At 32.4% G+C, this 26460-nt stretch overlaps 1 protein-coding gene across 1 annotated transcript; it reads right to left on the bottom strand.

Moving 5' to 3' along the window:
* LOC134697957 (uncharacterized) lies at nt 1–25511 on the bottom strand. The gene is made up of 6 exons (XM_063560241.1): nt 25490–25511; nt 13370–13414; nt 12439–12513; nt 10676–10933; nt 4340–4414; nt 1–2555 (listed from the first exon to the last, which is right to left on the bottom strand). The coding sequence occupies exons 1-6, from the start codon at nt 25509–25511 to the stop codon at nt 1–3; spliced, it is 3030 nt and encodes a 1009-aa protein (XP_063416311.1).
* Between the last annotated feature and the right edge of the window lie 949 nt (nt 25512–26460).

Here is a 26460-nt window from a genome sequence, read left to right as displayed (position 1 = left end):
TTATGAATTATTTGTCACAACACTTGTTGTTTCCGTGTTTGCGCTATTAAGTTTGATTTCCTGTTCATTCAAATAACATACGATGTCCTTATGACCCTGTTTTTGTGCTACATCTATTGCTTTCTCGTTCCATTGGTTTGGAACGGTAATATAATGTGTATGGTTTTGTGATAACAATTGCACTATATTTAAATATCCACCCTTACAGGCGATGTGTAGGGGCAAGTTGTCATGACTGTCGGATGTATCAATTTTAGCACCTTTCTCTAACAGAAATTGTACGATTTTCTCATGTCCTCTCTGGCAAGCAGCATATATTGGTGATTTTTCGTCTTCATCCAACAAATTGATATCAGCGCCGCACTCAAATAACATGTTTGCGATTGTTAATCGCCCTTTGGCGCATGCTATATAAAATGGAGATTTTTTATGCCAATCACACATAGCAATAATATCCTGATTTATTTTAACTAACATTTCTACTATTTTGGGATATCCTTTCTCACAGGCAATGAATAAAGCAGTGCGTCCATCATTATCTACATGGTAAATATTTGCATTTTTTTCGATGAGAACTTTCGCCGTTCTTGAAAATCCATTCAAACTCGCATCCAGAAGTGCGGTGAGTCCTCTTTTGTCGGTTGCACTGATATTTGACTTGTAAAGCAGCAATAATTCAACTATTTCATTTTCACCCTTTGACGCAGCCAGAATAATAGGTGTTTTTCCGAGATTGTCTTTTTTTTCTAGTTCTGTTTCCTTCCGTTTTCCTATGTATATTGTTAACAGATGTTCAACAATATCTTTGTCTCCCGACACACAAGCCATATGAAGAGGAGAATATCCATCTTCATCAACTGCAAAAATATCAGCGTCTTTCTGAATTAAATATTTGACTACGGAGGTTTTCCTTTCTGCACATGCTACGTGTAATGGAGTTCTTTTCTTATTGTCGCATATGTTGATATTGACTTTAATTTGTTTATCCACTTCATTTTCGATATTGTCTTTATTGGTTTTGGGTTCATGTTCTACCAACCTTTTAACAACTTCAATGTGACCTTTTGCAGACGCAACAAATAATGCGGATCTTCCAAAGGAATCTTGTTCATTCACGTCATAATTCATCTGCAGTAAAAGATGAACCATGTCATCAAAACCTTGACAGGAACAATCAATCAACGGCGCTTTTAAATCCAACAAATTTAAGCCAGTGTCTTTTCGACGAAGTGGAGGTTTGTCCTTGACGGTTTTACTTTTGATGTTCATTTTGACAGAGTTTTGCTTAAGGTTCTCAAGGATTTCTTTAAATTTGAACTCCCTGTTCCAGCAATATTCGATAAACGCTTTTCTGTAATTCTCGTTTTTGAGCTGAATGTTTTGAAATGTGCTATAATTAAACCCATTTTCTAAGTCTCTAAATAATCGATCAAAATACAGTTTTTGGTATTTAATTTTCAGAGTTATCAAGCCTTCACAGTGGTCTTGAAAATTGAATCTATTGGCTATAAAAGAGCTTGGTGCATGATTTATAAAGCATCGTTGATATGTCTTTCCACATAATATTGACGCAATATGGAATATTTCGTCATGGATATGATGATAAGTGTCACCAGACTTACTTAGCCAATCCATTTGCTTATCGAACTGATCTTGAATACTCTTGAAGTCATTAGGAATATTTAGATCTATGTTGAATTCTAAACACATTTCAGCAACGGCTCTCTTAATGCGATTATCGTTAGTCTCACAGTTAAGGTTAAGCCATTTAGTTTCAAGTTTGTTATTGCATAAAGTACATATAGCTATAGCACAAAACTGAAATCTGTCGCCTTTCTGAACTTTTTTTAAGTCATCTTTGATACTTTTGATTGGATCAGAAAAGAGTTCATTAATTTCGTCAATACTTTTTCCTTTTGACAACTTGCAAAGAAGTGGGAAATCGAATTTGTTCGAAGATTTTTCTTCTTGCCTATAATCTTTTCCTTCTACGTTTGGAGCGTATTTCTCGATCATTGTTTCTCTCTCCTCGGGTGTCAAAGAAAATTCAAATAGCTTAAAGACGTACGCATCAAGATGATTTTTCAATGGTTCAAACTTATTGCTGTCATAAACGCTTGTGTTACAAGAAACCAGAATCTTTGTTCTTTTTGTTCTAGCCTTTTGTGTTTCGTGCGCAAAGCACTCATTTTGATTTATGATCTTTAAAATATTTTCAATATGCAATTTCCATACATCTAGGATTTGATTATTTACTTTGTCTTTCCCACAAAAGTCATCTAATAAAAAAATCTGATTTCGCTTCTCGTTATAATATTGTAACAAAGTTGATGGTTCTATTACTATGGGAATAATATCAAAGTCTTCAACTGCGTAATCCTCAACAAACTTTAATGCAACGTGACGAATTATTGATGACTTCCCACTTCCAGGACGACCTACAAGACAAATGCAATTCTCTTTTTCTAAACGCTTAAACGCATCCATTGATACTTTTGTTTCAATTATCATATTCTCATTCACTTTCCACTCCTGAGTTATACTGTCATGAAACTCTAAAATTATACGAAAAGAACATTAAAATTTCTGATCTTTCATGATTCAATTCAAACCATATGAATATCTTATAAATATGCTAAATAGCTATTCTCTATATAAAAGCATTACCATTTTAATGCGAAAAAAAAATCATGAAATGAATACATTGTCTTATCGGGGCCTTTTATAGCTGACTATGCGGTATGGGCTTTGCTCATTGTTGAAGGCCGTTCGGTGACCTATAGTTGTTAATGTCTGTGTCATTTTTGTCTTTTGCGAATAGTTGTCTCATTGGCAATCATACCACATCTTCTTTTTTATAGTACTGTAATATTAGTTCATATATCAAGTTGTCTTTACATTTATATTCTAAACATGTTTATGTTATCGTAAATCATGCTAGTATGAGATTAATTAATTTCATTGAATTTGTACTTGTTTGTAAGAATCGACGAACAAACTTGATCCAATTTGACAGTTTTACTTATTCCTACAATGTAATACTTTCACGGACTTTTTTCGCCTTTTTTTCCAATGTTTTTCCGGGAACTGCTTCCTATATTTAAGAACAGTTATATAGTTTTCTGAGCTAGAAATTATACAATTTAACAAAACAAATGTATAATTTGCATCAACTACGGATTGATGCGGAAAGTAACCATCAGTAATCATCGTGTTACAATTTTAATTAAAAGGAACAATTCAACAGAACACAAAAACATCTACAAACATATTCATTGATTCGCATGTCTGACGTCAGAAAATCTTATACGTCACATATTTTTGTCGTTCAATGTTTATACAAACAATTTTAAAATTTCACATTGGCAAGATTTTCTGACGTCACTGATGTTTTTGTGTTCTGTTAAATTGTTCCTTTTAAAATTGTAACACGATGATGACTGATGTACCCATATTTTGACTATTTTATTTATTTTGTCTGTTTAGTTCACGCATCATTGTAAATATAACGGAATTTGAATTTGATGAGACTGTCAACAAAGAGAGAGGTTTAGCGCTATAAAACCAGGTTTGATTCACCATATTCTACCTTTGAAAATGCCTGTACCGAGTCAGAAATATGACAGTTCTTGTCCATTCGTTTTTTATGTGTTTGGTCATTTGATTTTGTCATGTGATTATGGACTTTCCGATTGGATTTTCCTCTGAGTTCAATTTTTTGTGATCTAACTTTATAATAACATCCCCCTTTCAGACACATCTTTTTACTGAACTCGCTTTAATTATGAACTTTTATGATGAAAATTTAACAGGTCAGATTGAATACAAAATGTTATACACAGTATTGCATGTAGATAGATTACTGCATTTTTGAAGGAGGGTGCTTATAAAATGATTATTTTACATACAAAAAGTAGTTTTTGTGACGACTAAGTCGACTACTTTTTTTATATTTGTTCGATTCATATTTAAATATCATGCCTAAATGATGAATAGAAACAACATTATGTTTAAAATGAAGAAGGTTACATTTGCTTTTATTAACACCAGCCTGTTCAGATCTTTTATTCTTAGATCAAAAGAATTTTACAAAACGTGAGACTTGTTAAAGTGTGAGAACTCCTATGCTTATGATTCCTTCAAAAAATCAAATCCTTGCAAACCGAGGATTCTTAATTGATGTATGACTAGTTTTAAAAATTTGATGGAAAACCTTGAAATACCCATAAGACATATAAAATCTATAACTATTCATTTTAAAATGTGAACATACTTTAAAATCATGTCATCATTAACATGAGTAAGTCTTTATATCAAATGTAAGTGTAATTGTACATACTTCTCACGCTTTCAGGTATCTTTTCATTGTATATTTTTTCTAATTCTTCTTCAAGTTCTTCTTGATATTCACTGTCTGAAAAGTTGAAATAGAATAAAAGAAGTATAAGATAGTTGTGAAAGGTACCAGGCCTATGATTAAATACGCGAGACGCGCGTTTTGTCTACATAAGACTCATTAGTGACACTCAGATCAAAAAAGTTATAAAGCCAAACAAGTAAAAAATTGAGCGTTGAGGACCTAAAATTCCAATAAGTTGTGCCAAATACGGCTAAGGTTATCTACACCAGGGATAAGAACATCCTTATTATTTCGAAAAGTTCTTACTTTAGAAACAGTAAATTTTACTATAAAAAGACCCTATATTGATATTCATGTCAACACCGAAGTGCTGACTATTAGGCTGGTGATACTCTCCATTCATTTCATAATGCATAAAAAGTTAACAATTGTAGATATAAAGCGCACTAAAATTACGAGTGTAAAAGAATTCAAACAGGAATACCAACGGTCTAATCTATATAAAAACGAGAATTGAGAAACATGTTTGAACCACACCAACAAAAAAAAACCTGGACAACACAATCTGGTCTCTTATGGAGAGTTGTCGCATTGACAATCATACCACATCTTCTATTTTATATTTAAACTAATACCTTTGATCTTTGACACTATATAAATACAATATTTAAACTTAGGTGCCTAAATCAGATATATAACATAGCATGTACTGGTATTATTTGAACATGTGTAGTAGTCCGGCTGATTGGTGCAGATATAGAGCAGAATTGCTCACTTAATGAGGAAAGCTTGACATTTTTATGGACCAACTCAGAAAAATCCAATATGGCTGCCATTTGTAAGATGGCGGATAAACGTTATAATTATTTAAATAAGATTGTCCTCAAGGTATTCTTTATAATTTCGAAAATTAATGGAATGATTCTTTAAAAATGATCTTCATGTTCTTAAATTTATTATCAATTAATTTTAAGATATACATAAAATAATTTGGTTATTTCTAGAGCGCATACATTTGTAAATATGGCTGCATTTACAAATACAAATAGTGAAAATCAAAATGTTAATCAATATGTAATATGTCATTGTAAATATTCTTTAATCGCTTGCTGTTTTAATAGGTGGAATTAAAAGGTTGAAGTGTGACTTGAACCCTGTCACACTCTCCACAACATTTACACAGGGCGGTACAGGAAAGCAAAGCTTGGAAACATTTGCATCTTCCTCTGCAACCATTCTGTGTTTTACACGCACAATTTATAAGCTCGTTGCAACATGCAGATCCTTTAATAACGTTCAGAATGGTACCCACATTTTCGATTTGTTTCTTTCCAATCCCCACGCTCCAGGATCAGTAAAGTAAGGGGCAAATTCAAAACACCTTTCCCAACACTGGCTTGCCATATAACATGCCCTTTTGAGTGTTCAAGTAGGGCTGCTTATGTTGGTGGAATGTTGTCAATTGTTCTCCCCGTTCTTGTAAACAGATCCTTTCTTGCATCGTTCACCTTCAAACTCTCACTTGTTTTATCAGTACGAAAAAGAAGCTCAATATCTCCCAAGTGGTCCAACGAAACATAAGTGATGATGATTTTTCATTGCTTAAAAGGTCAAAAGTTCTTGTAATTTCCTCATCACTTGTCCAAGTGTCTCATGTATTGTTATGTCCCTTGTTTGCAAATGAAGATACCTGGTCACATTCTATAAAGGCATGAAAAATAGGCCGTCTGACTTTTCTTGACCAAGAGCATTAGCAATGTCGTGAATAGAAAGGTATTTAAAGTTGTTGCCAACGCCGAATGCTTTCCTAAATTCAAGCATTGATTCTATCTTTTGTTATACAGATATGGCTATGACCACAACATCGGTACCAACAGTGCGAATCATCACACACTTGTGCAAATCCGCCACTGCGTCATTTACATATTGCATAATGCGAGTATCCGCTTATACCTGTGTGCATGGCGCTTTTTTTAATCACGTCTTTCTCTTTCCTACAGTTAACCTTACTTTCTGTCGTCCTGACTATCTGTTTCTCCTCATCAAACACAATGTACTTGGATACCAACTGTTCCGATATAAATGCGAACAGTTCCCTCTTGTTTTCATCAACTCGTAGAAAAGCTTCCCAATTTCAAGGTTTTAGAAACAGCCAAAACTCTACTTCTAATACCTTTCCCTCGTCTGGATCTTTCAGATGCTTTTAAACTGTCCTGAATATTTTCATCCCATACAATATCGACTCGTCTGACAGAGAGCAGTTGACCCCGAATATATGGTACCACAATGTCTTTATAATAGCCTTCAAATGTCTTAGATCATCGAGGCTTCAACATGTTAATTGAAGCTGCACAATATATCACCAACGCGTCAACTCATGGAGCTTTACCACTGACTCGACAATTCTCTCAGGTTGAACAAAAAGATCAGATGTTGACCCATGACGTATTTTATTGAGAGGAAAGTGGATACGCCTGATTTTGAGGTCGAAAGAATTCCATCAGGTCACCATTTCGAACTTGACAGGAAACATATAACTGTGAAAAGAGAGAGCTGTTTTGTTTCAAAGATGAATTCTGTTGTTTATCTTTTGAATCTGTTTTCGGTTGTTGGCGAATGAACATAAACAGCTTGCTTTACTTGACTGGTTCATAAATGTATTTCTTTGTAGTCGTTCTGTGACGAATTTGTGGAATTGCTCTTTTTCGATTTCTTCTACTTTTGCAACTCTTGGGTCAATAATGTCACGTGTGTCGAGAATTAACAAATCATCTTTTTGTTCCATAAAAAAAATTCCGATCTCTTCTAAAACTAATCAGAAAGCTTTCGCCTGCCTTGATAAAGTGGCTTGTCTACTTTTGACCTGTTCATGATGCCTTAAATCTGGTTCTTTGCTTTGATCTTGCTTGACTCGTTCCTTGGCAGATCAGAATTCATTTATCACTCTAGCTCTGTTCCTGACACTAGCCATCGCTAAAACTGTGTCATATTCTCGGTCAGACTGATTGCTCCCCCAACTATTTTCGCTTGTTTCTTATTCTGTTCATGAGCCTGGTCTATAGCTATCGCTGAAAATCTATTGTAAGATTTCCTTACAACAAATCTGTCATCATCTAATTCCTTTGGAACTATTTGAGCACCGTCATGCAAGACCATCATATCACGTAAATGAATAGGGAGTCATCTGGCATAATTCGGAAGGTCAAGTGTAAAGAACCAGGGTATGAGTAGTGCAATTGAATCTTTGTACAGTTGGAGAATGCCATCTCTGAAAGATCTGATAAACATCAAAATCGTCATTTCAAACTTCATTGTTAAAGACCAGTAGTGAAACAAGGGACCCTTTATCATGTTTATTTCGCGGCGCACAAGCAATTTTTGATTCGGTTGATCTCCTTCAGGATCTCTTTCTTTCATAAACATGCTATAAGATCGTTTCATCAATATATACAAAGCACTGTCTGCACTTCATGTGAGTGTCTTGTCCGTGATACATGTGATGCTTTGAGGAATGAATGTGCAGTACCCGAGCTTGCTATATTTGCTTCATCGACTTAGGTATGGCATAGAAAGGCTGATCCCAAGTTATCACAGGTAACTGTCCAGAATTCAGAATTTTTACTTGCTTATAATAACATTCATAGCATGTCGAATAATTGTAACAGACTTTGCTTCATCTTGGAAAAAAGGTGAACTTATATCTATTAACTGAATATCCTTCAAGTCATCATCCCTACTAGAGTTTTTCAGTGATTGTGGAACTGATTTTTTCTGACTATCAGTTTCGAAAAATTCTTTGAATCAAGACTTAGTTTACATATTGTCTTTTCGAACAAATTTTGCTGCCTTTGAAATTATTTTGCCTCATAGTCATAGTTACTTGCAAGTGCCTGTTTTATAGCTTTGCCAATGTCTTCATTGAAAATTGTCAGAACGTCTCTCCCTTGCTTATGAGCTTCTTAATCCGGTATGGCTGCAAGAATTCCGATTTTCAAGTGGGTTGAATTAAGTATTTGACTTGTTTCAATATCAAATTGTTCTAATCGATTAGTGTACATGTTCAAAAGGTCTTCTTATCTGAATATAGTAGCTACTTGATGAATCTTCTATATGTGCCACAAGTTCAACAAGAACGATGCCATGAGCTGATTACTTAGTATCTTCCTTCGCTTCGCCTATTTTTGTGGCCTTGCTTGATTGATTTGTTGATGTTAAACGTCAATTTCAACACTATAGTCCTATTGTGTGGCGGTCAGGTGGAGGACATCGACATTCGATAAGGAAACTGACACTCCTAGTTAACTATGTTTAGAGCTGTGTGCAACTGACATATGTATGATTTGACCTCACATCCTCAGTGTTGACTGGTTATTAATACTAGTAACTGCTTAGATCATGCATGATTAAAACCAACCCACAGAGCAAATAAAATCAATGTTATGCAAAGTAAAACATGATTTAAGCAATCAATTACTAGTTATATCAAAGATTATGAGTAATGAAACACACATTTAATTCCTGCAATTGCAAATTGTTAGGCTTCTAGAGTTCTTAAACGCTATTTATGATTTGGTCAAAAGTTTTGAAATATATCTTTCAAAAATATCCAGGATATTTTCAACTTGTTATTACCACAATACCATCTTTTTTTCATCATTACTGAATGTGAATTAATTATCGCAGTAATAGGTTTTCTCCTTTTGGAGTCCATGCGATTCTCTCAGGTTTTGTTTGTTGAGCTGATCTGTATGTACTTAATCAATATATTAGATTTGATAATCTGTAGCCTACTGCCTATATCTAACCATCATTTTCCATCTTTTGAAACTTAAAAACATTGCTAAATTACTATTTAATAAGTATATTAGAAACCTATGACACAAATTACAATCGTATTGTTTAGTGTCTGATTAGGTTTAACATTCCATAGTATTTATGACATATCAGTAGGTTTATACGGCCAATAACAAAACACTAAACATAGTATCTGTGATCAGTTTATACAAAACTTCATTGAGTACAGGATTATCCCTGTAAATGTTATAAACATGTAATTATAATCGGATCACTTGATACCCTAATAATTCATATATTAACTGAATATCTTCAGGTGTACAATTCGTTTTCGTTTTGCATATAGAGAAGGCAAGAAACGTGGAATCAAAAGGCCAAAGAAATAGAAATGGATATGAATATCTATTAAAATATAGGCGACCTATGGTTGTTAATGTCTGTGTCTTTTTGGTCTCTTGTGGACAGTTGTCTCATTGGCAATCATACCACAGCTTCTATTTTATATGTTTACTCCTGCCATGCTTTGTTAGCATAAGAAACCTTAACAACATACTAACAGTCTGTGAATTTTTGTAATTTCTAACCCTATAACATTAATGACGTTGTAAAGACCCCCATTTAAGGTAGCACAATACAAAGATTTTTTTACTTCCAATCACTAACATTTGAAATGCTATAACTTTCTTATGAATGCATAGAAAATAATAAAAGAGGTACATATAGATAGATAAAAGATTAATCTTTTAAATGAATGTAAAATTTTTATTATGCAATCATTATGTAATCAATTAGTATGTAATTAGTGGCAAAATCTGGGTAAGGTCACTTGAATGAATTTAGCTCTTTCATCTCTTTAACTATACAGAAAATTTTAACGAAATCTTAATCAACACATCAAGGGCTTCAAAAGGGTGTCTCAGATTGTCTCTATGGTATTCTATTCTCTCATAAATCTCCAATTAGTGAAACATCCTTACCACATAAAAGAAGATTATAATGTTTAATTAGATGTAAAATTTGTTCTTTACATTCTATCTGAAATCTGAGACACCCTTTTGTAGATAATGGCCATAGGAACAACATATAATAAAATCAAGCCTCTAGGGATATCTATGCAGAAGCTAATTTCATTTGAAAGTGGAAATTTGGTGAAAAATATTTTAGACACCGTTAACATTATTATTGGTTACATAATTGTTGCATAATGCTATCATTGCATTAATTTGAAAGAGTAATCTGTTAGCTATCCAAAACTACCACTTTTATAAATTTTCAAGCATTATTAAGAAAGTTACAGCATTTTAAAACTTGGTAGTTGGAGTTATAAAATCTTTGTATTGTGCTACCTTAAAACATCCAAACCGAGTTTTCAGAACTGTAAATAGTTAAAATATAGAAGGGTCAAATACTTACATTTTACCAACTTATTAACAATATTAGAATTACAATGTTAAGATAATCAATATAAGAGTTTCTAATGCCATTTCAAATATCTGTTGAAATTGATATTAATGGTCATACCTTTTGTGTCGTCAATCTTATTTGCAAGGTTTAAATGGTGTTGGCGAAGCACATGCATAAACTCCTTGTAGGTATCAAGTCCACGATAACGAATAATTTCCATCAATTCTTTATTTGCTTTAATCCGTCCTAGACATGAATTAATTACTTTTTTATCGGAATCAGCTAATGGTAGATATTCTGCTAATTCCTTGCTATTTATTGTGGTAAGTATTTCTTTGAAGTTAACTTTCAATTTCATTTTGAACATGGCATCATCTACAAAAATGGTCCATTTGTTTATCAAAACATGCATTGTGTACAGAAAAGTTTTCAAACATATCAATCTGATAAATATAAGAAACAGACATATTGTGAATTCATATTGATTATAACTTTTACATTTTAAAATAGGCCAAAACGTTTAGATATAACATGTGTCATTTTATAAAAACTGTTTAATTCCTTTATCATGTACATGTCAATACACTATTATATTATAAGAATTGTATTGCTTAGATGTTGTCAATTTTTTTTAGATATACATCACCCAAATATTTTATTACAGAACGTAAATTACAAAGATACACTTTGGGTAAGGCTGTTGCACATTCTAATGCAACAACGTTTGTAACGTCCATTTTAATAGGATAACGTCACTTTGACAATTGATGATATGTGACATACGCGCAAGCGCAGACGTCATATGACAATGTTTGACAGATTTTAAATACATGTTTTTACATTTTTTCTGTCAGTTTTATTAGAATGGAGATAACAATATTGTATTTTAAGCTCATCGGCATCAATTGGGGATTTTGATGGTCGCAAATACCCGTTTACTGTTTCCGCTTACGCGTCGCCAGTAAACTCAATTTGCGACCATAAAATCACCAATTGATGCCGTCGGAGCTTAAAATACAATAGTTGTATCTTAATAATCATGTTGACCAAAAACCAAGAGAGAACTGTCCACATTAGATCAAATAGTTACGTAAATATCGATATGTTCAAAAATTGTTCCGAATAACGTGTCTCGCTAACTCGGCGTTATCGACAAAATGCCAGTAGTAAATAAAAAGATAACGGATATTTACTTTAACTTATCACTTCACATATATATAGTAACATATAAATGCAATATTGTGATTTGCGATAAAAACATTACCGATTACGATGCAAGATTTAATTAACTGACAATTTATTAGCGTACATACATTATGTAAGTAACAAAACACGATTGAGAACAAATTGTTTGATGCCTTGTGAGTCAAATTTATACAGTTTTCAATGTGGATTTTGAGTTTAACGGTAAAATATGGCAGAACATTATCTTATATCGCAGTCGCATTACGCACAAGACACAGATATACGTGTAAGAAGAACAATGTACATCTGTACTAGTTGTATACCATATTTTTGTATCTATATATATACTATCGCTGGTTTACGAAATTTTCCTTTGATCTTGCAAACTGATATTTTTCTTTCTTAGCGGAGTCGAGTGATATGAAAAATTATTGCTAGAATCTATGAGGGCACGTGGTGTTGATAATAAAATTGCCACGAAATTGCCATCGTTGTCATAGGTGAAATAGCATTAAACAGATTATCATTGGTCATTTCAACTCGATGGCTTTTCTCGCTTTCCCGTACCGGCTCAAGCGAGAAAACCACCTTCGTTGAGATGATCAATGAGAATCTATAAGTGTCGATAAATTTCAAGTGTGAATTTAGATATTAAACCAGTTGGTAATCGTTTTCTTAGAGTCTCTTTTATGTACCCTTTTCCAGCTGCAATTTTGACATTCTTTCGTCCATTTGTTTCTTAAATTCACTCTCCATCTTCTCAAATTCTTCTACAAAAAATTAATCAGTAATGAATTGGAAGTTGGAAAACATAGATTGGTGGAAATTTATAGCTTTTAATATAATGAAATTCCTATTTGGTGTATCAATTAATGCATGTAGTTTTAAAATAGATTAAGAATTGCGTATTTTCATATCCACCATACGTAAGTTATTAATACTGATTTAGCCAATATCACCATTTTAAAATGGAAGAGTCGTTTAAGTCCCTTATGTTTTCTAAAGCTTTTTGTGTCTCTGTCCTAATTACATTTAGTGTAAAGTTACATTTTAGTGAACTGATGGTACATCAAACTTTGTAATCATCGAAGACGGTTTGGTTCTCTTTCAGAATTGCATGAATAACTGTATAATATCTATTGTGTGTATTTTTAAATAGTAACTATTATCATTTTTAGTGACAAAAATTTGAATTCTGAAACTTGACATTGACAATCGGAGACACATTGTAACTGTATTCCTTTTCACTTGCAGTGGTAGTACATGTTTTCTTTGACTTGATACAGGAGTTCATCCTTTTTTGTCTTATGATACTACAGTGACTGCAAGGAAGACATGTGCAAAACATGAAGTAGTGCACAATCAAGCCAAACAGTTGTTAACAGTCTATTAAAACTTAATAAAGCTTTTGATCAGAAATATTATCTACCGGTAATTCAATCGGTAATGCTTACACAGTTTGTGTCTGAAAAACATATACAGAGCCATTGATATCATAAGACGTGCACAGATGTACGAACAGTGAAACGCAAATCTATATTTACACACTGCAGTAGATAATGCGCAATTGTTAAAATTCTAGTCTGATATCAGGTATATTTTTCTTAATCTGAAATAGTCATTTACCTTGTATTTTGTCATCCATTTTATCTCCCATAGTATGTAATGTACCTAAAAAAAAAAAAGGTAGAACAGTAAAAATACAAGACTTGTATTTTATGTCAAAAACAGTTAAGTTTCACTTAGGTCACACTAATTTTAATATTCTCTTGTGTTCAAAATTAGCGTATATATTTATCTAAAATTAAATGTGCCAAACTAATTCATACTTCAATCTGTAAAACACGTTTTCATATGGTGACCTTCCTTCGTTAATGGCTGTGTCATTCGGTATCTTGTTGCGAGTTGTCTCATAGGAAATAATACTATATTTTCCTTACTTTTATATTTTATATGTTGATATTGGCTAAAAATATCTTTCATTATGTGCAAGTACTCTTTTTTTTGTGTGGTTTCAATCGGTTTTAGATGTATGTTTTTTGTGTGTGCTTTGTGTCAATCTAACCAGTCAAGTATTTTTCAAATAATGTCAAAAGATTTGTTTGAGGTTGTGCAGTCGCCACAAGACTAAGTTAGGGATTTGACATGTGTGGGTGCAAATATTTTAAACCTGTTAAATTTCTGCGTTCCTACGCCAACTCAGGGTCCTGTAATAAAGTGACGGTCGTTTAGTGCTAGTTATCACAGTCGTTTTTCTGCTTATTGTTTTTTTCTACTATTCAAATTAAGTTGTAAGTTTTGAATCTTTTTTAACATTTGTCATGTCGAGGCCTGTTCTGTTACAGCTTGCTATGTGATATGGAATATTTTCATTGTTAAGGGTCATACAATGATATCTTATTTTAAATTTTTACTTCATTGTGTAGTCTTTTTTTCTTATGCACTCTGAAAAAAAATTTACTTGTAATTACCAAAAAAAAGGTAATTCAGTTACTTGATTCAGGTAATTGAAATTGACTAAATTATTGAGCGTTGTTAGAAATTATTGGTAATATTAAGTTATTTCAAGTAAATACAAGTAATTTATTCGTAATCCTAAATAATATCTTAAGTAATTATCAGTAAAAAGATAAGTAATTTCAAAAAATGCTTTGTTATAATTGTAAGTAATTACAAGAAATTCATATTAGTAATTTTGATTTATTACAAGTTATAATTTTAGCAATCCTAAGTTAGAACTTAAAGTAATCCTAAGTTAATTTTTTTTGTAATCCTCAGTAATATCTTCAAGTAATCTTAAGGTGGTACCTAACACTACAGGTAGATAACTCTATAAAATCAGCTAAACGTTTCAATTACGTCGTGTTGTTAAGGGAATTTTAAGCTTTTCAATGATCAAAATAAGTGTTTGTCAAACTGCTATATAACCAGTATAATTTTTCTGATAAATTGGTTGGTTCAAATTTTTTGAAATTTTTATATTTTTGTCAAAGGGTTAAAGTAAACATTTTGTCAAAATGTTATGATAATTAAATGAGCCAAATTAATTTTAGTGAAAGTGTTGGGTACCACCTTAAATATGTCTTTTTAATAATAGTAATTAATTCATTTAATATATATTGAGTATTCCTTTTAATATTCTTAATGATTAGTTTGACACTTGAACATGTTGACAGCCATTCTTTTACTAATGACATCTCTTGAAACACTTTAATTAAAATCAGTAAATTCATTTGTAGGTTTTGAGTAATGCATTTACATATAAATAGACATATATATAAAGATATCTACGATTTTTTTTCTTAAAAAAAAAGAAACATTCTTTTCAAAATTGTCTTTGCATATCTTTTGTTTAAAACCAATTCTATATGTGTTTGTTGTAAGTTAACATGGGCTACCTCTCGAGTAACTCTTTGTGCAACATTCTCAAATGATAGCTTGAAAATATTTTTAATAAGAAAATAATTTTAAGTAATGGCTTGTAATTTAAAATTATCATTTTTAACAATTTAAATAAAACTCTAAGTAAAATCAAGAAATCCAAACTTATCCAATTTTTAGACAGTGCAACCAACGTATTATGAATTGTATAATTAGGATGTTTATATTATAAAAATAAGAAGAAATAAATGGTAAGCAAGTAAACGACATTATCTAGTGCCTTTTTAAAGCCTACTTTATTATAAGAAGTTTTATGTAGGAAGAATAATAAAAAAGTGTAGTTCTTTACATATTTTACTAAATTTTATTAATTTATTTTTACTTTAAATAGGGATTACTTCATAAGTAGGTAACAAATAATTATGAAACTAACCACTGGATCGATGCCACTGCTGGTGGAATTTTAATTCGCCGAGGGTATCACAAGCCCAGTAGTCAGTACTTATGTGCTTACAGAAATTATTGATATGGTCATATTAATAAATTAAATGTTTACAAAACTTTTGCTTTTTTGAAATACTAAGGCTTTTCCACCTCAGTAATAGATTTCCTTAGCTGTAATTGGCAAAACTTTTAAGAATTTTGGTCCTCAATGCTCGTCAACATCGTATTTTGTTTGGCCGTTTTAACTTTTTTGGATTCGAGCGTCACTGATAAGTAAATACAAAATTTAATCCTGATATATATGATGAGTTTATTTATTTGTAAAACTTTCAGTGTTAATATAGAAGTTTCAAACTTAACGTTTGATCTTTTTAATATTTATCTGTATATATCCTAATTATGGAATCACAATTGTATGTTGCCCTTCTATATCGATAATTTTATATATAAAGCTATCAAGCAAAACATTTTTCATTCATAACATATGATCATATTCTAATAGCAAAATTGAACTTTTATTCTTATTGCTCCTCTCTGCGTAAACATGTCATTGTGAATATTAAACTAGTGAATGCCAGTGTGATGTATTATTAACATCATAAAATACTATATACAAAATATATGTATATTTTGAATAGTTTGACTTTATTCAAGTATTTTGAGTACTTATATCAAGTAAACAAAAAGATTAAATAATTTCAAGTAAGGTCTTTAGAATGTTTCGAAAACCTGAGTAAAACCAATTATTGTAAGTAATAATAAGTAAATCTGTTAGAATTGTAATTACTAAAAATGAGTAGAAAAACTTGATGTGCCAAAGCGACACGAATGGCCTCGTCTCAAAAAGTTAAAATAAAATCTACAATTTCAATATCACATGTGGACACAAACATGATGGTAGTCTCACATATCAAAAACCAGCTCAAAATCTGAAGCCGTTTAGAAAAAAAGTCGTATAACTGTGATTTTCAGCAATTTTCAAAGTTGTAAACCCTTAATTTTGGCAAAAAGTAGCGGAGCGGAACTATACTTCAACTTGCTCTGTAACTCATTATGATTAACTTACATACCAAAAATCAGCCCAATATCTGGGAGCGTTTGGAAAAAGATCCGTATGGTTTGTTGCGTAATTACGGAATTACGGAATTACGGACAAGGGCAAAACTATACAGGACCGACAACTTCGTTTCGGGGCCATACACATACTTAGATTTTTTTTTTATAGTGTGGCAAGCCAGACCACATTTCCATTTTTTACTATAACTGTAAAGATAATAAACCGTTTGTTGATTGTTTGTTTTTATTTGGAAAGATTTTAATTAAGCTGTCAGCTCTAAAACAACAAAGATTATAAAATTTAACTTTACAAAATTTCACATAGTTCCCAACCAAGCCGATTATTATAAAAGAAAATATTTTATCTTTTGACCTAAAGGTATAGGCGCAAAAACCTACGTCAGCGAGTCAAATCAGTCACATTTAATTTATAAGTCAGTGAGAGAGATAGTCAATGGGTTCGATTTAACCATATCATTTAAAAATGAAGTGCCACTAGGATAGCCTTTTTGTTTTAATATTGCTATGCTGGTTAGTACGTCACAAATGAAGATATTGCAATGATAAACAGCAAGTATGTACCGTTAGTTGCCAATGGTAAATTGTGTGACCCAAAAATCATTTTCACTAACACAAAAACAATAACAACAAATGTTTTATTTTTTTTTTATTATTAACATAGCCCTGTTGACGAAATTTTTTTTCGCTGCTTTTAGTGTCTTCATTTTTCAAATGGTTTTATACCTATTTTAAAACTTGCTTTGTTGATTGTATCGTTTAAACTATAAATGCTTCATCATGTTCATGTTTAAAGTTAAAAAAAACTGTTTGACAATCCCTATATACCAAGCTTACAATATAATTTATTAGTAGGTGTATCTTTCATGGTTCAAAAATACCTTTTTTGCATCATTTCGTTGATTCGGTATCAAATCCCCACACTTTATACAGATAAAAGCAACCACTTATAATGAGAAATCAAGCAACATGATGTGCAATGAAAGAACTCTCAAAAACAATAAAATCCCCAAGTATTTGTTTTCATACAAATCTTTACTTACTTATTTTTATGCAGTAGTTCACAATTTGTTTACCACGCGACAAAAATATAATTCCGATGATCAAAGCTGAAAAAAATCAAGATATATTTTAATTCAAACTTGAGTTTCACAGTTCCGTTAGAAAAGAACCAAAAAACAAAAAAAAATCAAATCAAACATTATTTTTTATTACAGAATGTAATCAAACCTCACTTACATTGACCATGCTTTTTTTAATAAAAAAAAATCTAATATTATTTCTTCTGCCAATCGACTGATTGAACGTTATTTTAACATACACTTTTTGTCATGTGTCACACGCCACTCGATCAATATCATTCGATTCAGTATATTGTGTTTTATCAGAAAATAGCATTATACTAGACAATAAAAGTATTGGCAAGATGTTGGACCGTACATCTTAATAGCGGAATGCATCATTGCTTGATTCTCAATCTTTATCAAAATCATAACTGAAAAGATAAATGATATCCAATTGGTTATACGATTTCTGCAGAAACATCATAATTTCAAAAACAAATCTGTCTACCCTTGAAAGATCTTATTAAAGATTTACAGCAAAATGGGATAGCGGAATCCCCCTCCGTTTGATTTGAGTTTATTTAACATATTAACCTACTTTATTACGGTTGAATAATTGACATATGAAGCAGGATATCGATTTAGAATAACATTATCAAAAGTGTCATTGCCTGATTTTTAACATAGAGCTGTCGTTAACTTCCAACTTAATTAAAACTATTATTTTGAAAAGCTTTATTGCAACATCTAAAATCTTCAACGGTATCCAGGGAAGAAGTTTTTAGAACAGAGTTTTGTAAAACATGTATTAGCGATAAAAGTATGTTTGACAAGTCTTTGTTGTAAAGTTCAGACAGCAAATACAGGGTAGGGACCATAGAAACTTCAGAAGATTAACACAGCTATTAGGTGTTATGAATGTAAACTGCTTTACTCTCCTTTGTTGTTAAAGGTTGCATTTCTGTAAATATTGACAATGCATATTTCCATAGGAATTCCTCTTACGGCTAAAACTGTACGACTTTTACTATGAAGTTTTGAAAAAAAAAGTCAAATCCTAGAATGGAACGTTCATATGCACTACTTTTTTTTTAAAAGTCAAAATATAGGACTGTGTTCCATATTTTCAACGTTTATATGCCCCGAACTTCTAACAGTTTAAACTAGCACTTAATTTCTTAACAACCCCTACCTTAACTGTAGAATTACCACAGATTTCAATATAAACAATATGTATATGTATCTTACCTCCTATACATTTTTTAGGAATGTGATTGGTTAAGAGCGTCCGCGTGAAGACCGTGTACACTACCAATAATTTACCCATACTTTTTTGGTACATTTCTACCCTCGTGCATATCAGTACTGTTAGGAAAGACTGAAAACTTATACTGTTTTACTTTCAATGAAATCAGTACTGATTTTGTCAGTACTGTTTCAGTACTGATTTTGACAGTACTGTTTTAGTACTGGTTTTGACAGTACTGTTTCAGTACTGATTTTGACAGTACTGTTTTAGTACTGATTTTGACAGTACTGTTTCAGTACTGATTTTGTCAGTACTGTTTCAGTACTGATTTTGACAGTACTGTTTCAGTACTGATTTTGTCAGTACTGTTTCAGTACTGATGTTGGCAGTACTATATCGATATTGTTCTTTTCAGCACTGTTTCAGTAGATTTGGTGTTGTTAATCTTTTTAACTTGAATGTGTATTGTTTCAAAAAATATTTGGAACTGAAAACTTTTAAACTCGGTAAGTATAGTATGCTATATAATAATTTGTGGCATATTTTGTATCTTTTGTAGATATCTCTGATTAAGTGTGTATCATTAGAGAAGTTTTTACAATGTGCATCTCAGTACAATTGGTATCCAAATATAGGTTTGATAATTCTGTGACAATATTATTATTATCCTTTTTTAGCTGGTTACGTTTTTCTCTTAGACTATATCACCCTGCTGCGCAGATTTTTTTTAGCGACGTGAACATGACCAAGGAAAATTATCAAGCTTACTCTCGTCTATCGAAAAACTATTGAAGCGAAGGAGAAAAGAACAGAAATGAAGCAAGATAAGCAGTTTATCGGATTTAACCCATTAGGAGCACCTGAATTCACTCCCGGGTTTTAATGGAGTTCGTGTTGTCTTTTATGTATTTTTCAAATTGTTGTTGTAAATGCCCTATTGTTTTGTGATTCTTTGTTTACTTCTTGATTTTGGTTGTGACTGTCTTTCAGTGTTTATAAAAATAATACGCATTAGGAGCACCTGAATTCACTCCCGGTTTTTAATGAAGTTCGTGTTGTTTTTATATATGTATTTTTCAATGTGTAAATGCCCTTTCGTTTCGTGATTCTTTGCTTACTTCTTGATTTTGATTGTGACTGTCTTTCAGTGTTTATAAAAATAATACGCACTCGACTTTAGGAAGATTCACACTGTGGTTCGAGGCTGATATTTTACAGTATCAATTGAATAATAGCGCATAATTTATATATTTATCAAACAAGATTAGAATCTTCAATACTGTTCATTTTTTGGTATTTTGCTATTGCTTAAAATATGTTGTAATTAATGTAGTCATATGTTACTATGTTAGGCAATGCATTATAATCAACACAAAACAATGTCTCGATTACCTTATTTTTAATCATAACTGGAATTTCTTTTATTTATCATAACCATTTTTTTATATATAATAAAACATTCAATGTCATACCAACATGTGAAGTTGCCCCTTGTTTATTTTATGACCCTTGACTTTAAAGCTCATAAATAAAACAATCAAAGAAACAATTAATTTTGCATGTATCATGTTTCATTGTTCTCCCTCTATGCCATCTTTTCTTTGGAATGCTGTGTTGAATGTCAGTTTCCTGGCTCTTTTCCTCAATTCAGTCCCGGATATGATGTGTCTTTTTACATGTACAGTGGTAATTCAAGAGGACACTTTAGTTTTAATATGAGCTCATTATAAGCATCCACCTTTAATGTTTTGGTACTTGTACGAAACTCAGGATTCAATGGTTTATGACTAAATGTTGGGTTTATTTTCTGATGAGTGCCATATTGATACATCATTTTGTTTATAGGTCTTCAATTTTCACATCGAACATTCCCATGTCTGCTCCTGTCTCCATTGCTGTTAATCATTCTGAGGAAAGAAAATGTAATGAATTTATAAATAATAAAATTGAGAATAGATATGGGGAATGTGTCAAAGAGACAACAACCCGACCAAATAAAAAAACAACAGCAGAAGGTCACCAACAGGTCTAGGCTACAATAAATTTTCTTATGTTAAAACTTTCCGCATTTCTGTGTTATGTAAAAATAAAAAGAATGCACAATTATGGAAGGGAATGGTATGACATCAAAATTTACTTATTACTTTATTTACTACCATAAGTCCAGTAATCACTAATGGACTGGACTTCTGATACTACATGTATATATCATAATCAACCAAAGTTGAAATTTGTTTCTAAATAACCAAAAAGGAAAATATGATAATGTAATTCATCATCATCAAAGTATTGGTGTTTGCCAGTGGTAAGTATTTCATACACGTGTAGCTTTAACTATCGGTCTATTTATGTGCTCTTTATAATAAGATCCGTGAAACAACGACTAAAGACATTTAAATATATACTAACTACTGTATACAAAAGTTCATTAATGTTTAATAGATTGAAGTGGAAATTTAATTTAATTGAAAATTTATCGTACATAGTCATATATGTAGCACCTAGCCAGAGATGTTATACATCTATCTATGGTAGCACACAGAAACGTGTCCGATTCCTCCAAAACGCGTCAATGTGACGTCAATGATTTGATAAACATGTCAAATTGCACTGGCGAAACCACTTCTGCGGGACGCCGGTCGAGCAGTACCCTCATAGACATACATTTTGTAAAAAGACATTTATAGGCATCACCGGATAATATTATAACAATATAATTTACTTACTATTTATAAACATGATAAACGATGATTTAAACTTTACAAAACTTATTAAATGCAAAGTTAATGGGGTTTTTTCTAAATATGCATGACATATTTGCCACTGGACATAAGTAATCAATAGTTAATTAAGTGTTGTAAACTTGGCCTGCAGTTATGCTTGTTATGAATTACCTATGCACAGTAAACCTGGTCAAGCACCGGGAAGAAAATACAATATAAAATGTACATGATGTATTAGTTTTCTAAATTGTGAAGTACCTCTGTCTGAACTTTATAATAATAATAATCATATTGATAAAGAAATTCTTAAATTAAAGCGCTTCAAATAAAAATAACTTTTTATTGTGCAATTTTTTTTTTAAAACCAGACCTATAGTCTGTGTCTGCAAGCAGAAGAAAGCGTACACAGTGTAGCATACCTTGGACATTTGTCTGTACGGATTACTAAACCTTTTCTCCAGATTTTTTTTTTGGCACCTGCTTCGACTTTTTTTTCTAATCATTTACAATCCAACCGAACAATACGGGTTCTATCGTATCCCACACCATTAATATTTAATTGCGTTTTTACTTTACAGAGTATCAGTGGGGGTATATGAGTTTTGAAATATTCTGGCGTTTTTAACCGGACACATTCTTAAATTATCGGACACGTTTTTGAGATTGTAACAATACAAAAAAGGTTATTGTCTTAAGTCAGGAGTTTGTTATTCAGTTGTTGGTTTTCAAGTTTGAATGGTTTTACACTAGTCACTTTTGGGGCCCTTTACACCTTGCTGTTCGGTGAGAGTCCATACAGGCACGGTGTTGAAGACCGTACTTTGACCTATAATGGTTTACTTCTACAAATTACGACTTGTATGAACAGGAGACTTTTCTCATTGGCAGTTATACCACATCTTCTTATATATTAATACAACACTGAGCCACCCAACCCATCCACCCCAATTACTCGTTTGTGAGGGCTGCCTAGAGTCAGAGGTGGATTTAGGGGGGGCAGGGGACCCGCCCCCCCCCCCTTTTTTGGAAAAAATTTGGTTGCTTATATAGGGGAATCATTGAAGCGTGACTGGAGCCGGCCCTCTCTTAGGTCAGTCAGTGGGCCCCCCTTATGTTAATTTCTGGGTCCGCCACTGAGAGTGGTTACACCGGGACAAAAATGCATCGGACTGAAACAACATACTGGTTGTGTATACACTGACAATCAAATCAAAATTAAAAAAATGTATAAAATATTGTAAAATATAATTTTTCATTTTCAAGAGTGCATTTACGTAACAATAACACAATGTAACCGTAGACATAAATATAATTGTTACACTCGTAAGTATTCTATGTAGTTCCTTAGTCAACCCTAGGTCTGCATTCCGGCGATATAGCCTAAACTTCATTGTAACAATAACTTTTTTACGACTGTTACATTTCAATGTAACCATAGCCAGTACCAAAATAAAATAGAAATTTAGATATTTCACAGACATCTTTATTTACAATATAAAAATCGGGAGACTGTTGAATGATTTTCAGTGGCGGATTCAGAGGGGGCGTAGATGGCGTACGCCCCGCCCCCCCCCCCTTTTTGCTCGGACTGTTTTTTTTTTTTATTGTAAAATAATTAATCAGACTAGACTTCGTGAACTTTGCCATTTCCCAAGTATTTAATTTGTATACGACAATTCTTTACCTATAAAAACATTTTTCGCTAGCCGGTATTTACTGATTGTCAAAGTCATGTGATTTGCTATGGCGGAGTTGACCAGTGCGTTGAAAAAACGGCACTCGGTCATTTTGAAATTCAAATTACAGTAATACACATTGCTTAGGCTGAGGTTGTCATGACAATCAGGAAACCTTCACAGCGACACAGGATTGAGCAAGAACGTATTGACTTTTATTTCACTATTCCACTAAACAGAAAGTAATGGTAAATACTCTATAGACTTTTACACTCTCATGAAAAAAAAGTTCCACAATATTATTTACCTACGAAAACATGTTTAACAAATTGAATAAGATCCCCAGTCAGTATAAGCTCTAGAAAGATTTCAAGTCTCAGGTACGAACCATTTGATTTGAGGAGGCAGTCTGAGATATTTGAGAGAAAAAAAATGACTCTGATTATTGCCTTAAACAAAAATTTTGGCCGTATCTGGATTGAAAACAATAATCTTGTCCACTTTTTTGCTATTAAAAAACTAAAATTTCCAACAAAAATATTCAGCATGAAATGAACATGATGAATAAAAACGGGCGTATTTTTTTGTGGCCGGGGTTTGCATGTCTGACTGGAATGTCTGTTTTGCCGGACTTATATTATATTGAATACTTTTTTCAAGACCAGACTGCATGCAACCTGCCTCCTGGGTGTGACTTTTATGTCTCCGTTTGTTGACCGTCATTCATAACTTCGTTGTCATTTTAGACACTTTCGTAGTCTTTGGTGGTTTTGGAACCCCTCACTTCGGTTCCCTGAGTTATGTTGGGTGAAACATATCAATCAAACATTTTGATAAAAACTGCTTGTTTGTCTTTTTTAACTCGTGTCGGTCGTTTTGTAAATTTCATCGAATTTCCATGTCTATTTTTTACTGACAAGACCTACATCAAATATATCAGTACATAGCTTTGGATCAATACTATCATTTTATGATAGACAACTAATAGGGAGAATACAGCATAAAAAATGTCCAACCCTTACACTTTACAGCAACTATAAAATATGCATGCCCCAAGCCAGGAACCGTTTAAATAGTGCATATTACACTTTTTTTATGGTTTTTTTAGCCCAAAAAAGGTCCCAAAAAATTTCCGACTCGCTCCGCAAAATTTAATATCCTCCCCCCCCTTTCAAAAATCCGGGATCCGCCCCTGATTTTTACCACATCAAATGCACAATGAGCAAACCCATAAATCGTTTTGCCCAGATCGCATAGTATGCTAAAAAAAATATTTAAAAAAAACAGAAGTAACAGAAATGTTGTTGTAAAATCATTTCAAACGAGATCACTTATATATAAAAATATACATATATGCAGCAACAACTGAACAGCAACAAACACAGCAGTCAATGTGGCGAGATGAAATAATTTTGTAGGCACCTAGGACTTATATATTAAAATGTTTCCCAAATTAAATGAAGCATTGGGCCCTATAAAAAAAAATCCTGTCAAAATAGGAAACACATTTTTAAAAGGGGGTTCCAAATCTGGAGATAGGGTTTCCAAATAGATTTCCCTTTTCAAAATGCATTTATCGTTAAAAAGGGGTCCAATCTTCGGATCCCTCCCCCTTCTTACGCCGAGGGGTGTACCGCACCTCCCTTTATCCAATCATATGTTTAGAAAGTCAGGCTGATCATTTCACAAATATCAATTTGACAAATATTAATACTATAATCTATTTAATAAGGTTTGGCAAAGAAGTAATAATATGTATATATCCAAAACAACCCGCAATTTTATACCTATTTTGAAATTTACAGAAAGTTCTATGGGATAGTCGACCTTCGTATGGATAGAAACAAGTGCCTGTGGTTCCAAACAATCTGGATAAAAGGAAAAAGGGGGTATCCAACTCGGTCGCTTAAAGATTTCATAATTATAGCGAAAAAATGGGGGAAATAAAATATTTTAAGTAGTATTATATTGAATAATGCATTGAACATCCAAAATAATTTGGTGTTCCCACCCCCGGAACCCCAGGGTTCCGCCACTGTGTAACGCGTATTCTGCTTTTTTAACTAACGTAATATGTTTTGAATTAGCTATGCTACACTTTTCTCAGTTTTAAAATATTCAATGTACTACTATACCTTGATCTGCCTTCAATCCCATTGTGGTATTCAATCCAGAAGAAGTGTGAACTGTTGTTGAAATGTCAGTGCGAGTGCAAAAATAACGTTTGTAAACAATGAATGACGTCATGTGTAAATCCAATCACATAAACGTTTTACAATAGGCAATTGTATGTTCCATATTGACGCGCTTTTGTGATTACGATAATAACATCAACGGCAAAATTTGAGACAACAGTAGATCAGCCGGGAAGGATAGGATATACAGCAGAGAAAATATCGGTTTACCAGCCACTTGCAGAAATTCTTAAAGTTACAGAAAGAGACGATTATAACGACAAGTCAGAGATGGCGGATCCTTTTCGAATCATCTAAGGATTGCTATCTTACAGGTATGTATGTTTTACAAATGTATGTCTTCTTCCATCACAAGTTTTATTCCGTGAGCATCCTGTCAGATCATATATTTTGCCGGAATCAACATTCTGTATACTGTGTCATCTAACTTTTCAGATGATTTAACTTGAACAAACACATTTTCAAGCTTAAGAATATTTTGCATTTGAAGTTATCTTCACATAGAAATATCAGTATACTTCAAAAACATTTAGACCTGAACATAAACTGTAGAAAACATGAAAAGATGTGGCGAAAATGAGCACCCCACTCTATATATATATTTGTTTATAAAAAAAGATGCCGTATTATTGCCAACGACACAACAACAACAGCAACAACATATATTTTATTTGCCAATCATGGCACCCAAAATGAGCGGAATAATCACAACTCTCCACAACAGATCAGATGACCAGAAATTAACAAATATAGGTCACCATACGGCCATCAATAATGAGCAAAGCCATATCGCATAGTCAGCTAAAAAAGGCACCAAAATGACAAATGTCAACGAATTCAAACAAGAAAACTAACGTTCTTATTCATGTACAAAAATGAACGAACAATGAATATGTAACACACCAGAAAAC

This window comes from Mytilus trossulus, chromosome 14, assembly GCF_036588685.1.
Source record: "Mytilus trossulus isolate FHL-02 chromosome 14, PNRI_Mtr1.1.1.hap1, whole genome shotgun sequence".
NCBI classification, from domain to species: domain Eukaryota; kingdom Metazoa; phylum Mollusca; class Bivalvia; order Mytilida; family Mytilidae; genus Mytilus; species Mytilus trossulus.
Note: the sequence above shows the minus strand (reverse complement) of the source record. Positions and strands in the feature narration are given on the sequence as shown.

Bases quoted from the DNA above. Each gene is read 5' to 3' on its own strand.
- LOC134697957 (XM_063560241.1), bottom strand. From the start codon at position 25,511: ATGGGATTGAAGGCAGATCAAG. The intron at 13,415-25,489 runs GTATAGTAGTAC...TTTTTTTTTTAG, and splicing joins GGGATTGAAGGCAGATCAAG to GTACATTACATACTATGGGA. The intron at 2,556-4,339 runs GTATGTACAATT...GTATAATTTTAG, and splicing joins GATACCTGAAAGCGTGAGAA to AGTTTCATGACAGTATAACT.